Consider the following 15,297-nt stretch of genomic DNA (forward strand, 5'->3'; position numbering starts at 1 on the left):
ACACTAGTGTTATTAACTTGGTCGCTTGAGCACCTGTTTAGGTAAAAGTAATCACCATGTTGGTTTAGGCACATAATAATAATAATAATAATAATAATAATAATAATAATAATAATAATAATAATAATAATAATAATAATAATAATAATAATAATAGTATTATTATTATTATTTGTTAGATTTAATTCACTGAGTTTGTCACAAACAATGTATTAATTTTATTTTACTTATTTCTGTGGGTCAAAATTATGGTCTCCAAGAAATTAGAGTATTTAATGTATTGATTCCAATACATATGTAATGCATTTTATCTATAAATAATAAAAGAACAAAAACAGCATTGGATACGTTATAGATAATATATTAATTAGAGGAGGTGAACTATTGGAAAAAAACAACTGTTTTTCTCTTCACCACTTAAAGTAAAGATTGGTAGGTTCATGTGTAATGTTTGTTCATAGTAATAGTGTAACAAGTATTAAAAGTGAAGGCTTATTAAGAATGGGATATTGAGTGCAGCTTTGGGGAAACTATCTCTTCAATTTGTAGTTACAATTAACTAACTGACTTATTCAGGATAAATAAGAAATCTATAGTTTAAAAAAGAATGAACAGTATGAGAAGATACATTAATTAATAATAAAAAAAAACATATTGAAACAATGGAAATATATCCTTATCCAGATCTGCCTAAATGGTGAAATAGTTTGACAAGCATTGGAAAATAGATGCAAAAACACAGCAACAATTAATGCATAATTAAATAGTCAGCTTAAATGCTAATATTGTATCTGAAACATAAAAAAACAAGTCTTGATATAGTTCAGATTATGTTTAAATGTATTAGATAGTGTTTATTTACATTGGTAATTTTAATATTTCATATTCAGTAATATAGTTCAATAAATAAGGAATGAGGATACGTTTAATAGATATCTTTAAATACAGGCCCCTGTTCAGTCTAGTTATATTACTCTAACATCAGATGTTCATCTGTATTTAGAAAATACATAATTCATTATGGAATATTTAATTTGTGCTTAAACTATAACACATTGTGTATACACATATACAGACTTGGTATTTTAATTAAAAGCAAACTACTGTGACTGGAGCATTAGAGGGAAGCCAAAGAGCCCGGTTAGGAGCTGATCAGATCACACAGAGCAGTGACAGCGAGAAGACATTGAGGGAAGCCCCATTAATAGCGCAGCACTGCCACCGTGTGGTGCTCTGGGAACTGCAGGCATTAAGGAAACGAGCCGCGCGGTTCCGCTTCTTTGTGTCTCTGTGTTCGGGTTTATAATAATAACACAATGTGAACATTAGAAGAAGAGGAACCAAGAAAGTCCCATTGAAGCAATGATCTGGGAAAGAAACCCCCTCATATTACATTTCACCGATTAAAGATCATTTGAATACTTGGTATAAGTACATGTTCCATGTCAGAGAGCTCTGTGCTGTATCTGTGCAAACACTAATGTTATCACATTAAATCTTTTTAATTGTCCCACTTACAAGCACTAAATATATAATAACTTTATTAGGACGATATCGGTCTGAGGCGGGATTTTTGAACATCGCAACGGCTTTCACAGAACCAATCAGAGCGAAGGGCGGGACCAAAGCAGCCAATCACAGCGATCTGCAGTCCATAAATACGCAGCTGCAGCGTTTTTTTTCTTTATTAGTTCCTGACCGGAGACGCGCACTGACACAGCAGCACAGGATGGCCCGGACCAAGCAGACCGCCCGGAAATCCACCGGAGGGAAGGCTCCCCGTAAGCAGCTAGCGACCAAGGCTGCCAGAAAGAGCGCTCCGGCCACCGGCGGAGTGAAGAAGCCTCACCGCTACCGGCCCGGTACTGTGGCTCTCAGGGAGATCCGCCGCTACCAGAAGTCCACCGAGCTGCTCATCCGCAAGCTGCCCTTCCAGCGCCTGGTCCGGGAGATCGCCCAGGACTTCAAGACTGACCTGCGCTTCCAGAGCTCGGCTGTCATGGCTCTGCAGGAGGCCAGCGAGGCTTATCTGGTGGGGCTCTTCGAGGACACCAACCTGTGCGCTATCCACGCCAAGAGGGTCACCATCATGCCCAAGGACATCCAGCTGGCCCGCAGGATCAGAGGGGAGAGAGCTTAGGCCGGCTGCACCCTGACTTCGTTTACACCCGAAAAACAAAGGCTCTTTTAAGAGCCACCACATTTTCAAAGAAATTGCCTGATCAATATTAACACACGGATACTGATCTCAATATAGAGAATTAAAGAAGTGTGTTATCCTTGTACCAACATATGTACTTGATGTGTGACAATATAGATAAACGCACCTTCAATATTTGTGTATTCTTTGTCATGTGATATATAGAGTTGCATGCATAGTCACCATTTCATGCTGTATATGGCTGCACGTAAAGACAAACCTGTAAATGTCCCCCCTCCCATGTGCCACTGGTGATTATACTGAAGTGTTAGGGAATAGCGTGTGCTTGATGCTTTCAATGTGATGTAAACACATTTATTTTATAACATGGTGATAAATAAGTTACAAACCTCTTACAAACACAAAGGCTCTTTTAAGAGCCACCACAACCCCACTTAGAGAGCTGTGCACATAATGTGTAACTGGGAATGTTTCTCCAATTTATCCCATGCAGAGGTTTGTGTTACACTGCCAGAGCATAAGTGTATATGCATTGATACTGCGAGCACTGTAAGGTGCATGTGTAAGTTTGTAGTCCCTAACCTATTTCACGAATACATTTTTTCTCAGACAAACTGACATATTAGGTGACATTATGGTTTTGTTTGTGTCTACATAATATTCACATACACGGTTTATATAAAATTAAAAAAAGTGTAGTTTACATCAGAAAAACGTATTTATCACCATGTTATTAAAAAAAAGTGTTTACATCACATTGAAAGCATCAAGCACATGCTATTCCACAACACTTCAGTTTGATCACCAGTGGCACATGGGAGGGGGACATTTACAGGTTTGTCTTTACGTGCACCCATATACAGCATGAAATGGTGACTATGCATGCAAGTCTATATATCACATGACAAAGAATACACAAATATTGAAGGTGCGTTTATCTATATTGTCACACATCAAGTACATATGTTGGTACAAGGATAACACACTTCTTTCATTCTCTATATTGAGATCAGTATCCGTGTGTTAATATTGATCAGGCCATTTCATTGAAAATGTGGTGGCTCTTAAAAGAGCCTTTGTTTTTCGGGTGTAAACGAAGTCAGGGTGCAGCCGGCCTAAGCTCTCTCCCCTCTGATCCTGCGGGCCAGCTGGATGTCCTTAGGCATGATGGTGACCCTCTTGGCGTGGATAGCGCACAGGTTGGTGTCCTCGAAGAGCCCCACCAGATAAGCCTCGCTGGCCTCCTGCAGAGCCATGACAGCCGAGCTCTGGAAGCGCAGGTCAGTCTTGAAGTCCTGGGCGATCTCCCGGACCAGGCGCTGGAAGGGCAGCTTGCGGATGAGCAGCTCGGTGGACTTCTGATAGCGGCGGATCTCCCTGAGAGCCACAGTACCGGGCCGGTAGCGGTGAGGCTTCTTCACTCCGCCGGTGGCCGGAGCGCTCTTTCTGGCAGCCTTGGTCGCTAGCTGCTTACGGGGAGCCTTCCCTCCGGTGGATTTCCGGGCGGTCTGCTTGGTCCGGGCCATCCTGTGCTGCTGTGTCAGTGCGCGTCTCCGGTCAGGAACTAATAAAGAAAAAAACTGACCGTTCTGTTCTGACTGACAGATTAAATCTGTCAGTGGTGATATTGGATACCGAGGCTTGAGCCTCATTACTCCAAGTTCTCTTGTTGAGTGTATTGTCGCACTCTTTAGGAAGCTTCTTGATCTGTGTTACTTGCCACAGTTGAATTGGTTTCACAGGTTCAGCGCTGTGATGGGTCGTGGGTAGCGGTCAAATGGGTTTGCAGAGATCGCAGCAAGCTTCTTGATCAGCGGGTTTGAGTTCTGGTCCAGTTCCTTGTAGAATTTCTTGTTGAGCTTCTTTAGATGTTCATCTAACATCTCGATACCCAGTTCCCTATGAAGGTCTGCTATTCTTGTAGGAAGTGGAGCGTTGGACGCAATCCGCAGCGCCTTGTTCTGTAATTTTTGGAGAGATGATCTTTGATGTTGGTGGCAACCACTCCACACCGGGGAGGCGTATGTCATTGTGGGTCTAATGATCGCCTTGATCACATTGACTTTGCTCTTGATGGGCATGGTCCTTGTCTTCAGCAGAGGGTACAGTGCTGCCAGCTTGGTTGTTGCCTTCTGTTGAATCTTCTCAATGTGGTTTCTCCAGCTTAGTTTGCTATCTAGGATTACACCTAGGTAAGAGCTGTTTGGCTCCCATTTGACAGCCTCTCCGTTGAGGGTGATTGGCGGGTGTGCCTTGATCCTCTTTTTGGTAAACAGTGTAGCTGTAGTCTTGCTGGAGTTCAGTCCTACTTGCCAGTCGCTGTACCATGTTGATAGCATGTCTAGTGCTTTCTGGATGTTCTTAGCTACTTCTTTCTCTCTGAAGGACTGGGAGATGACTGCCACATCGTCTGCGTAGAGTGCCAGTTGAGTCTTGTGGAGGTCTGTGGGGATGTCATTCATGAAGAGGTTGAAAAGGAAAGGTCCCAGGACTGATCCCTGTGGCACGCCAGCGCGGATGGGGCGTGTTGTTGAGAGCTCTTCTCGCACAGCCACGTGGAATGTGCGCTCCCGCAAGTAGCTTGCAGTCAGCTTAATCAGGTAGTTTGGGAATTTCAGGTTGATCATTTTGTGCAGTAGTCCTTCATGCCAAACTCTGTCAAACGCTTTGGCCACGTCCAAGAAGACAACTCCAGTTGATTTGTGGATGTTGAACCCATGGCTTATTATGTCAACGACTCGCAGCAGCTGATGGTTGGTTGAGTGGTCCTTCCGGAATCCAAATTGCTCCTTTAGTAGAATGTTTTTACCAGAGGCAAAGTGGCGGAGGCGCGTAAGAATAACTTTCTCCAGGAGTTTCGACAGTCCAGAGAGCAGGCTTATCGGACGGTAGTTTGCAGGATCCCTCCGTGGTTTTCCAGGCTTTGGAAATACAATGACCTTGGCTTCCTTCCAGGATTGAGGAAAGTGCTGGAGCCGCATGCATGCATTGAAGATTTCTGTGAGGCATTCCATGGCTGCCGGCGGAAGCTTCTTGATGGCCAGGTTGGTAATTCCGTCACTTCCTGGTGCTTTGCCATTTGCCAGCTTATCTGCAAGTTGCGTTATCTCAGTCCTGGTGCATCCTTCAAGGGTTTCCGCTTCGGTCTCTGGTAGGTGCTCGGTAAGATGCCTGTTAACTCCTTGCTCAACTTCCCGTGCTATTTTGCTGGCTTGGTTAGGCCTAAAAGTTGTCTCCAGTGTGTCAGCGAGAACCTCTGCCTTGTCCTTGTTGCTACATGCCAGGTGGGTCTGGCCCTGGATAGGTGGATTAGGCTCCTTCTTCCCGGTCAGGCGTCGGGTCATTCTCCAAACAGAGTTGTCGGATTCCTTCAGCTTGGCTGCTGCGGCCTCCCACCTCTCCCCCCGGTGTTGGCTGATTTGCTGTCGCAGTAGTCTGGCAAGTGAGTTGTACTTTACCAGAAGGTCAGGTGTGCGGAACTTCTGCCACTGGCGTCGGGCCCTGTTTTTCTCAGCAATCGCTTGCTTGATCCCGCTCGGTAGGTCGTAGATGGAGCAGCGTTTGGGCATCTGTTTTGGGACGCTGTGCTCTATTGCATGTTGGACTGCGGTAGTAAAGGTGTTAACAGCATCATCAATGTCTCCGTTGGTGTCCAAGGGGCGGGGGTTTGTGATGTTGCTCAACTCTTCTTTGTACAGGCTCCAGTTCGCCCTGGTGAAGTTGTACCTGGGTGTTTGCTGGTGGGTTTCCATCTCGTCGCCAACAGTAATGGTAACTGGGTTGTGGTCTGAGGTCAGTTCCGCCAGGGTTTCCAACTGGACAGAATGTTTCACGTTCTTCAGTAAGACAATGTCCAGGACATCCGGTGTGTGGCTTGCAGTGCCTGGGTAGTGGGTGGGTTCTGTAGGGCCAGCCACTACAAAGTCACTCTCCTTTGAGTAAGCAAGAAGAGCTTGTCCTCTGGAGTTTGCTGTCCTTGAGTTCCAGCACCGGTGTTTGGCATTTAGGTCTCCCCCGATGATGGTTGGGACAGTGGAGTCCAGCAGAGCTTCCAAGTCTCCCAAATGTAGCTTCACCTTAGGGGGGCAGTAGGTGGCAATTAGTCGCAGTGGTCCTGTTGCAGTCTTTACCTGTACTCCAGTGGCTTCAATACTCCGGAGGGGTGGTAGTGCAATCTCATTATGGCTGACCCGTGTGTTAACAATCACAGCCGTCCCACCACCTCTGGCTCCTGTTGCCCGGTCAGTACGGTATACCCTGTGGTTCGCCAGGCTTAGTTTTTGGTTTCCTTGAAGGTGGGTCTCCGAGAGCAGAGCTGCGCATACATTCCTCGATTCCATCAGGTGAAGGAGTTCATCTGTCTTCTTGCTGATACCATTTGCATTCCACATCACGATGACAGAACTGCGTTTAGATGTTGCTGCCATGGTGGTTAGTTTCTGTGCTCCTGAGAAGGGCCGGGATGAGATTCGCTATCATTGTCACAATGGGGTGAATATCCATTCTCGCAATAGCGCTCGCTATTTTAAAGATGATCTCTAGCCAGTTTGTTGGGCTTGCGGTTCCGCCTGCGGGGTCCGGGTTGGCCGCCTCAACGGGGTTGGTGGATGGTGTCCTGAGAGTTTCCGCGTAGGTCTGTCCGTCTGGGTTTTGCATCCTCTGGGTGGATGCCGTGCCTTGGTCTGGGATCAGGTGTTCTGTGGTCCTCTGTCTCTCCGGCGCCAGGCGGGGAAGCTGGTATTGAGTAGTGGGTGTCTTCCTTGGTGCCTGCTCCATCAGGTGGGGTGTCCGCTTTTCCCGTGCCTCTTGCTTTGCTTTTGTGAGGTACGGGCAACCACGGTAGCTTGCCGGGTGTGGGCCTTTGCAGTTTGCACATGTCGCCGGCTCCTTCTTCCTATCTCGTGGGCATTCCTTGGAGTTGTGGTTCTCTCCACAACACACACAGCGTGGCTTCTGGTGGCAGAATGCAGAGGTATGCCCGAGCCGTTGGCAGTTGAAACACATGGTTGGGCCTTTTCTGCCCTTTGGCGCTTCTGTGGTTACCACACAGCTACAGAGCTTGGTAATCTTGGTAAGATCTGCAGGCTGGCTCTCCGGGGTTTCTGCCAGTGTGACAATAAACAAAGGGAACTTCTTGGTCTTGTCCACCGGGGATGTCAATTGGGCTACGCTCTTGACTGGAAGTCCATGTTCCTCGAGGTCGTGGGAGATCTCCCCCACGGAGGCGTTTGCTGGTAAGCCGCGAATTACAAGTTTCTGGGGCTTTAGGCGCGTCAGTGGGAAGGTGTAGTATTCTATGCCCTGCTTTGCAAAGCAGTCCGTTAAGCTCCGGTAGTCGTCCACAGTTGTGGTAGTGATCTTTGCGTGGTTCGCCCGTGGTTTAACTACAAACGGGGAAGTGCAGTGCTCGGTGAGGATGTCGACAAGGTCCTTGTGGGTCTTCATATTCCTAACCATTACCGGTGGTATGCGAATCTTTTTGGGTGGGAGTGCAGTCTCTTCATCGTTGCACCTGGGCCCTGAGCAGTCATCGGCATTAGCAAGTGGCTCGAAGCGGTTTGATGTTTTGATGCCTTGGTCTTTCTTGTGCTTCTGCATCTTTGTCTTTGCTACCGATGGAGGGGAAGAACCATTGGAGCTATCAGAGTTTGCTCGCCCTCTCTTCTTCACTAAAGTGTAGTCCATGTCTTCTGCAGCATCATGTATTGCAGTCTCCATAGGTGGCACATTTGCCTCTGCCATAATAAGGCGCAGACCAGAGCCACGCACCCGCACGGCGGCGGGCACACGGCACAAATCAGAGCCACACGCACGGCGGCGAGCACTCTGCACAAATCAGAGCCACGCACACGGCGGCGAGCACACGGCACAAGTCAGAGCCACGCACCCGCACGGCGGCGAGCACACAGCCCAAATCAGAGCCACGCACCCGCACGGCGGCGGGCACACGGCCCAAATCAGAGCCACACACACGCACGGCGGTGAGCACACGGCCCAAAGCACGCAACGCAGGGAGCAAGAGCACACGGCGCAGGGGGGGGCATGGCACCAAGTTCAGGGGGGGCACAGCACAGAGCGCAGGGGGGGCACAGCACAGAGCGCAGGGGGGGCACAGCACAGAGCGCAGGGGGGGCACAGCACAGAGCGCAGGGGGGGCACAGCACAGAGCGCAGGGGGGGCACAGCACAGAGCGCAGGGGGGGGCACAGCACAGAGCGCAGGGGGGGGCACAGCACAGAGCGCAGGGGGGGGCACAGCACAGAGCGCAGGGGGGAGCAGAGAGCACAGGGGGGCACAGCACAGAGCACAGGGGGGCACAGCACAGAGCACAGGGGGGCACAGCACAGAGCGCGGGGGGGGGCACAACACAGAGCACAGGGGGGCGCAGCACAGCGCACAGGGGGGGGCACTGAGCACTGGGGGGGGCACAGAGCACGGGGGGGGCACTGCACTAAACAGGGGGGGGCACAGCACTAGGCAGGGGGGGGGGCAAGGCCGGGGGTCACAGCAAGTCACAGCTCTGGGCTCAGTACTGCACACAGAACTCAGCATACAGTGCAATAAAGCTATAAAGCAAAGCGATGGGCAATGACCCACGTGGCAGCAGCAGCTCTCCCACACGTGGCAGCAGCGGCTCTCCAAACGGGCCAGTCAATACATCCCCGACTGAAACTCCGGAAAGTGGTGTCGGCGGCGGGCGCTGTGATTGGAAGTGACCCACTCGAGGAGTCATCAGCCTCTCCGGTCAGTTCAATCAATCTGAATCAATGAAATGACTGACTCCAATAAAGAAAAAAAAAACGCTGCAGCTGCGTATTTATGGACTGCAGATCGCTGTGGACTCTCGACTCACTGGGGGGCGGGGACCTGCCGGGACTTATATAGAGAGCCTGCTGCTCTGTGATTGGTTAGTTATCGGAGTGAGCTTCTCTCTCATTGGGTATAATCACTAAGGCCCGCCCCTGACTCTCATCCTCCCGGATCACAAACACTGCTCTGACTTTGTGTTTCTGAGGCTGCAAGAAAAGGGCATTTTATCCCCTAATTATTACTCACATCCCCCCTTCTTGCATGCAATTTATATGGAATTATATTCTCTTCACTGCTGTATCATTTTTCTGCTGGGAAAGTACAAACACAATTAGGAATAATGGGTGAAAGTTCGGCTCTGTAGCCCGGGATTTGCCAGATTTCATTCATATCTGTCTATTTCTGTCACTTTTACTTTGCTCAGACTAAATGTGCAACCTCCATCCTCATACAGTGACACTAAGGACATATTATTCTACAGTATCAGTTTAAAATAATGTGCATATAAAAATATAAACATGGTCTGGGGATTCACTATATATGAACAAGTAGCACAATAATTCCTGTGCAGTGTACATTGCTATTTCATGTTGTTCCATTTCCCCGGTACTAAGCTCTGTATTATTCCATTGTCAGTTATGAATATTGGTTATTAAATGGGAGATTCGAAAAGATTTGTATTCCATCTGTTCTGCAAATGAATAGTTTAGAATGATATGTATGTAACATTATGTTTTCTAAAAACAATCATAGTAACATACACATCATGTGAATGACAGTAAATATATTTTAATAATGTAATAATCAAACAACTATTTTGTTTAAGCTTTATAATACAATTGGGAAGTGTTAAAAATATGTTTATTTGTGGATTACCAAAAAATGTGTATGTGATATTAATGGAAGATTAGGTTATTAATCACCCTGTGTGTTACATAACTATGTAATGTCACTATTAGCACTATGTATAGGAACTGACATGTTTTGTGACCATTGTCACCAGAGACCAGAACTTTTAACATCTTTACATCAGGATCACTATCACCAGAAAATAATAATAATAATAAAAATAATAGTACGTTCTTGTATAGCGCTGCTAGTTTTATGTAGCACTTTACAGGGACATTTTGCAGACACAGTCCCTGCCCCGTGGAGCTTACAATCTATTTTGTTGGAGCCAGAGACACAGGGAGATAAAATGACTTGCCCAAGGTCACAAGTAGTTGACACTAGGAGTTGAACCAGGCTTCAAACTCACTCTCAATGCCAGTGTGTTTTACTCAGTGTTTACTCACTGAGCCACTCCTTCTCCCGAATGACACACTAGTTGAATAAACAAAAGTTTATTCTGGCAAGCCAGAAAACACACAACATACATGTGACGGTTGGGGTAGCCAGCCTCACATAATAAGGTAAAGCCTGGCTTCTCTCAGCTGTGTCTCCGTAAAACTCCCACTTGCTCCGCTGACCGGGCTTCTCTGGCGCTTCTCAGCTGAGATCAGTGCTTGTGTGTGCTCTTTAACACAAAGCACTTTTTAAAAGCCTGCCAGCGCGTCTCCGATCGCCTCCATAGGTTGTCTGGTTCCCTACACCGGCCTCACTCCTTACATAGCCCCTGCTGGATATCCTTAACATGGAGCAGGGGCCCTTGACCAATCACAATATGTATTGTGACGTTGCCGCCAAACACAGGATGAGCGCTCGCCCTGCTGCACAAATGGGGGAAGGGGATCAGCTTAAGGGCTCAAGACCAACCCTGCAATAGGTCCCTCCGGTCAGCCCCAAATATCCCGCTGGGAAGGCGCCACCAGGTCTGCGGGAAACAATTGGCTCTAGCCCAGTGAAAGCCGGGCCCCGGACCTTATTTCTAGCCCTTTCCTGCTCACCATTTTTTTTCACCATGAGCCTTAATGGTCCCCAGGCCTGAGCCTGGGGTGGGCATGCTTTCCCCCGATGGGGAACAATGACAGCCCTTGTGCTCTCTTCTCCTCCCAGCACAAGACTGACTAAATGTGATACTGTGAGGATTCGCTGTTCTGCTGCTCCTGCCCCTTTAACCCTCACTTGCCCATTGGACTACCATAACACTCAAGAGTGGCAAACTGGGGTGGAACTTACGCACGGTGCGCGGGTTCTGTGCAGTCCCCTTCGGTCTCTGGGCATGGAGCGCGTTCTTGCTCCTCCTGTCTTGATGCGCAGCGCGCATGCATGGTACACGGTTTTCCCTGTGGTCTGCGGTCTCCGCCCCTCTGACCCGCCCCCGTCCTGGCATCACCCCTATGCAGCGCGGTTACGCCCCTCACTCCGCCTCTACCTCAGCGGGTCCTGCCTCTGGTACCCGGCCCTGTCCTGATATCACTGTTATGCGGCGCAGTTGCGCCCCTCCTCTATCTCCATGGGTCTCGCCTCTGGTTTCCGCCCTCATGGCGGTGCGGGTGTCGTGGCGCACAATGACAGCGCGTGACCAGGTCACCTACGGGTTTTGCGGGGGGCATGCACAAATTCTGACGCGGTAGCTATTGGCTGTGTAATAGGTCACACCTGCATGATCCAGCAGCCTATCCTGTACCGAACGCCTGCTTCCTGGTTGCCTCCCATTGGTGGGAGGTCCTATAAATATGCTCTCAGAGCTCCCATTCATTGCCGAGCATAACCTCTGTTTGTGTGATGCTGCACTCATCACGTAGTTCCTGTCTGCCTGACCCTGCATGGATACTACTCTGTGATGCTCTCCTGCACTGACCTTGGCTTTGGCAACGACTACTCTGTGATGCTCTCCTGCATTGACCCTGGATTTGGAACCACGGCGACGCCACTCTCTCCTGCACTGACCCTTGCTTGGCTCCACGACTGCTCTACGCTCTACAACCCTGACCCTGGCTTCGTACCCCAACAATCCGCTGCTCTATACTCCAAGATTCACAAGTACCTCACTTACCCTGTCTTCTGTTACCCTGATCCGGCCTGTACGACTGTCCTATACTCTAGATGTGCCCTCGTTGTTGTGGTTGGCGTTCTATACAAATCCCTACCTCAGCCCCACGGTCACGCCTCGTTTGTAGTGAGCTACGGGTTACAGATACTCCCACTTGGAAGTCTCTGCAAGGGGCGGGCTCATGTACTGTACCCATCTTGGATAGGCTTGCACAGGCCATGAGTCACCACCTTACTTCCTTCACTGGGGGGTCACTGGCTCATAGATTAACCTGTTAGTGCTCTGAACATAATAGGGACTTACATAATAGATACACTATGTGGGAAAGAGAGGTATTATGGGACATACCCTGTTACACTGGATAGGGGTAGTTTGGGCAGTTAACACGCAGGTGGCCCAGCCAGTTACACAAGGAGCACTGGCCCTCGTGGGCAACCTCCATCGGCTCTACTTCAACACCCCAGGTTTTTGCCTTCTTCCCCCCTGGTTTGGTGGCCTGGGGAGGGTCAGCTACCTTAGGTCTTTTGACCGCCAGCACTGGAGTAAGGGAAAGGAAACGCTTTTCCAACTGTGGCCGTGTGGCCACTGTCACGATGGACGGAACGTATCAACAATTTTATATTTTAGGGAAATAGATTGAGCACACAAGTTGAGCAAAATAAACTGATATTTATTTCCTTAATAGACAGACACACGACAACCTTAGAATATACTTGACAAAACACTTACTGAGGAAGAGAATGGGATAGAATGTCCAGAAGTAAAACAAAGCACCAGAATATTGTCTTTTAAAATGCTGTCCTTTTGCAAGGGGCATAAATTGCCAGCCCAATAAGTCTGTGAATATTGCAAAGTTCTTTCTGGTCCATTGGGGTTCGTTAGATAACCCCCAGCACTAACGGGATCCTGAAGAAGAGTTATGTCCTTGGTTCTGATGTAATTAACTTGTTGCGTTAGGGAATCGTTGCTGCTGCTCTTATCCGCTTGTAGAAGCAAAGTGGAAATTTGTTCACATTGTAAAAGAGAGATGAAAGACAACGGGGATAGCTTAGGGAGCATGTATATAGGGTCGGCTAGCATATCTATAACATACCCGCCCAATCCCCTTCGTGGGAACCTCCATCCCACCAATCTCCATCTTGCCCCCAGTTTGCAGATGGGCACTACAGGGATTTCCAGTTGATACAGCGCCTGTGCAACTCTGACACCTGGGCTGCTTACCATATGAGTGCTCCCCTTTTTACCTGGCTTCTCCCAGGCTAGGAGTTGGACCCAAGGTGTGAACTAGCCCAGATGACTAACAGGATCTCCTGGTCAGCGAGCATCCCGGCTAATTCACACTTTGTGGCTCTGGGGCTTTCATCTGCAACACTTCCCTAGATCCATAGGCATTGCCCTAACAGGGAGTCTCTGAAGTTTGCAGAAGGAAGTGCCCCCAGCTCATCGGTGTAAAACATGTGGTTACTGGTTGCATTGCAAAGGCAAGTAGAAAAAGCCTCATCCTGCCTGTACATTTAAAACTGCAGCCAGAAAGGCACTTTATTAAAAATATATGTTCTATTTGTCCTAAAGTCATCACTGGAGTTAACGGCATTCGGCCGTGCCTGGGATGTCTGCCAGCAAGTAGGCAAGCCATGTGACAGTGCGAAGGCTCCCCTTAGACCACCACCGGGGCTAGGTAAGCCCTTTCAGCACAAGGCTGTTCAGTGGGATGGCGGCATTCATTTTCTTTAGCCCATCGCTGGGAGTTCTGGAGAGCCGGATCCTGCCTGATGTCCTTGGAGAAGCAAGGCAGGGAAGCTCAGTGTAGCAGGCGGGACGCTGATGTGGTTCTGGCCACTATTTGTGGGGCTAAGCACCCGGAGACTGAGACCCTGAAGACTATCTCAGAGGCGAACCTCAACCCTCCAGGGCTTTCCCCAGTTGCCATTCCTACTATGGCGTATAATTGTGAGGCTCTGTTTGCCATGTTGGGTCAAGGCGCAATGACAGACCATCACCTACAGTTAACCTAAATACTGAGAGACCTTGTCAGACCTTCTCCTGCCCTATCCCAGACCCCGAAATGAGGCCCCAGTACCTCCCTGGGGTCTGATAATTTATAAATAACATACCTCCCCACACACCACATTTTTCACCATTGTGTCCAGTATTTTTGGACAAGACACTTGGCAACCCTAGTGCTGGCAAGCCAAGTACTTCCAGAAGCTGACTCTACATGAGACACTAGCCGAGGTTGAGTCAGCCATGAGCCAGAGGGGCTGAACGAGAGATTGACCGAGACATTGCCGGTGAATCTGTCTCCATGAGAGCAACCTTGCTGGCTTAGGAATGTGCCACACAGGTGCTTTGACTTCTGGCCGCCAAGATGACGGACGACGGTGTGCCCCCATGTACACAGCAAGAAAAGTGGGTACTGACCCCTGCTACTATGCCGGTTAGGAGAGCACCCCAAATTGTTGACTCTCTGCAAGTCACCAAGCCATGTGGGTCAGCCGCGTGACGAAGATGCTGTAGCAAAGACAGCAGAGGATGCCCATGATGGCCAGTGCTCCCGGGGAGACCAGTTAAACCATCTGCGGATGAGTACCCCAACACATCCCAATCAAGTATCCCCAATCTGGGGCAAAGTCCCCAAACAACAGGGCTTACCGACTATGAGAGGCTAGCCCCAGCAAAGGAACCACAAGCAGTCGTGCGGTTCCAGCGGATGACCCAGTCAGCGATCCCTACGGCTGTGTGCAGCCATCAGGCTGGAGGACTATGCAGTCCATAGAAGAACAGTTTTGCGTCCAGGGGTCCCAGGTAATCGGCAGGCGTTTGGACTGGGGGACCCCAACACTACAGTACCTCTTGAGCAACCTGATATGGTTAGTCCAGAGCATCCAATCCCAGGAACGGGGATGCGGGTGGAGCTGCCAGATGATGCTATTTGACTGCTTTCACAGGGTGCAAATGTTGGGTAGTTACCCTGGCGGAGGTGCCTTTGGTGCTGCTGCCAGACACAGTGTTTCTTGTTCCCCAGCTTTTGGTGCCAAAGAGTGTCATGATCTGTGAAGAGACAAGGCAGGTAAGACCAGACAAAGCCCAACCAAGCAAAACCTGTGTCCCTAATTACTTGAATACCAACCCCCCCCCCCACCTTTTTCAAATCCTCTGACAGTGTGACGGAGGGTGAACGGCCAGAGCTCAGTGAGTGGTCCCCCGATATGGAGGGCATGAGACCTCAGTTGGCTGAGTCTGTCTGTTCAGTCCCCCAGACCTTATGTGTTTTTTTTACTGGGCCAGCTATGGGCAGAGAGGGGCCAGCTATTGTGTCACTGGGTGGGTAGGGAACAGAGTTTATAGGGAGCTAAGGAGATCCTGCTTATGGGGCATTAAGGGGTTGCTCA

The 15,297-nt window shown here is 49.0% G+C and overlaps 2 protein-coding genes across 2 annotated transcripts; one reads left to right on the top strand and one right to left on the bottom strand.

The window, feature by feature from the left end:
- The first annotated feature begins 1,704 nt into the window (after positions 1-1,704).
- LOC142475167 (histone H3) lies at positions 1,705-2,293 on the top strand. Its single transcript, XM_075581140.1, has one exon. The coding sequence runs from the start codon at positions 1,730-1,732 to the stop codon at positions 2,138-2,140; it is 411 nt and encodes a 136-aa protein (XP_075437255.1). The 5' UTR covers positions 1,705-1,729; the 3' UTR covers positions 2,141-2,293.
- A 788-nt stretch (positions 2,294-3,081) lies between these two features.
- Positions 3,082-3,712, bottom strand: LOC142475168 (histone H3). The gene has a single exon (XM_075581141.1). The coding sequence runs from the start codon at positions 3,685-3,687 to the stop codon at positions 3,277-3,279; it is 411 nt and encodes a 136-aa protein (XP_075437256.1). The 5' UTR covers positions 3,688-3,712; the 3' UTR covers positions 3,082-3,276.
- Positions 3,713-15,297: the final 11,585 nt, after the last annotated feature.

This window comes from Ascaphus truei, unplaced genomic scaffold, assembly GCF_040206685.1.
Source record: "Ascaphus truei isolate aAscTru1 unplaced genomic scaffold, aAscTru1.hap1 HAP1_SCAFFOLD_1078, whole genome shotgun sequence".
Lineage (NCBI taxonomy): Eukaryota > Metazoa > Chordata > Amphibia > Anura > Ascaphidae > Ascaphus > Ascaphus truei.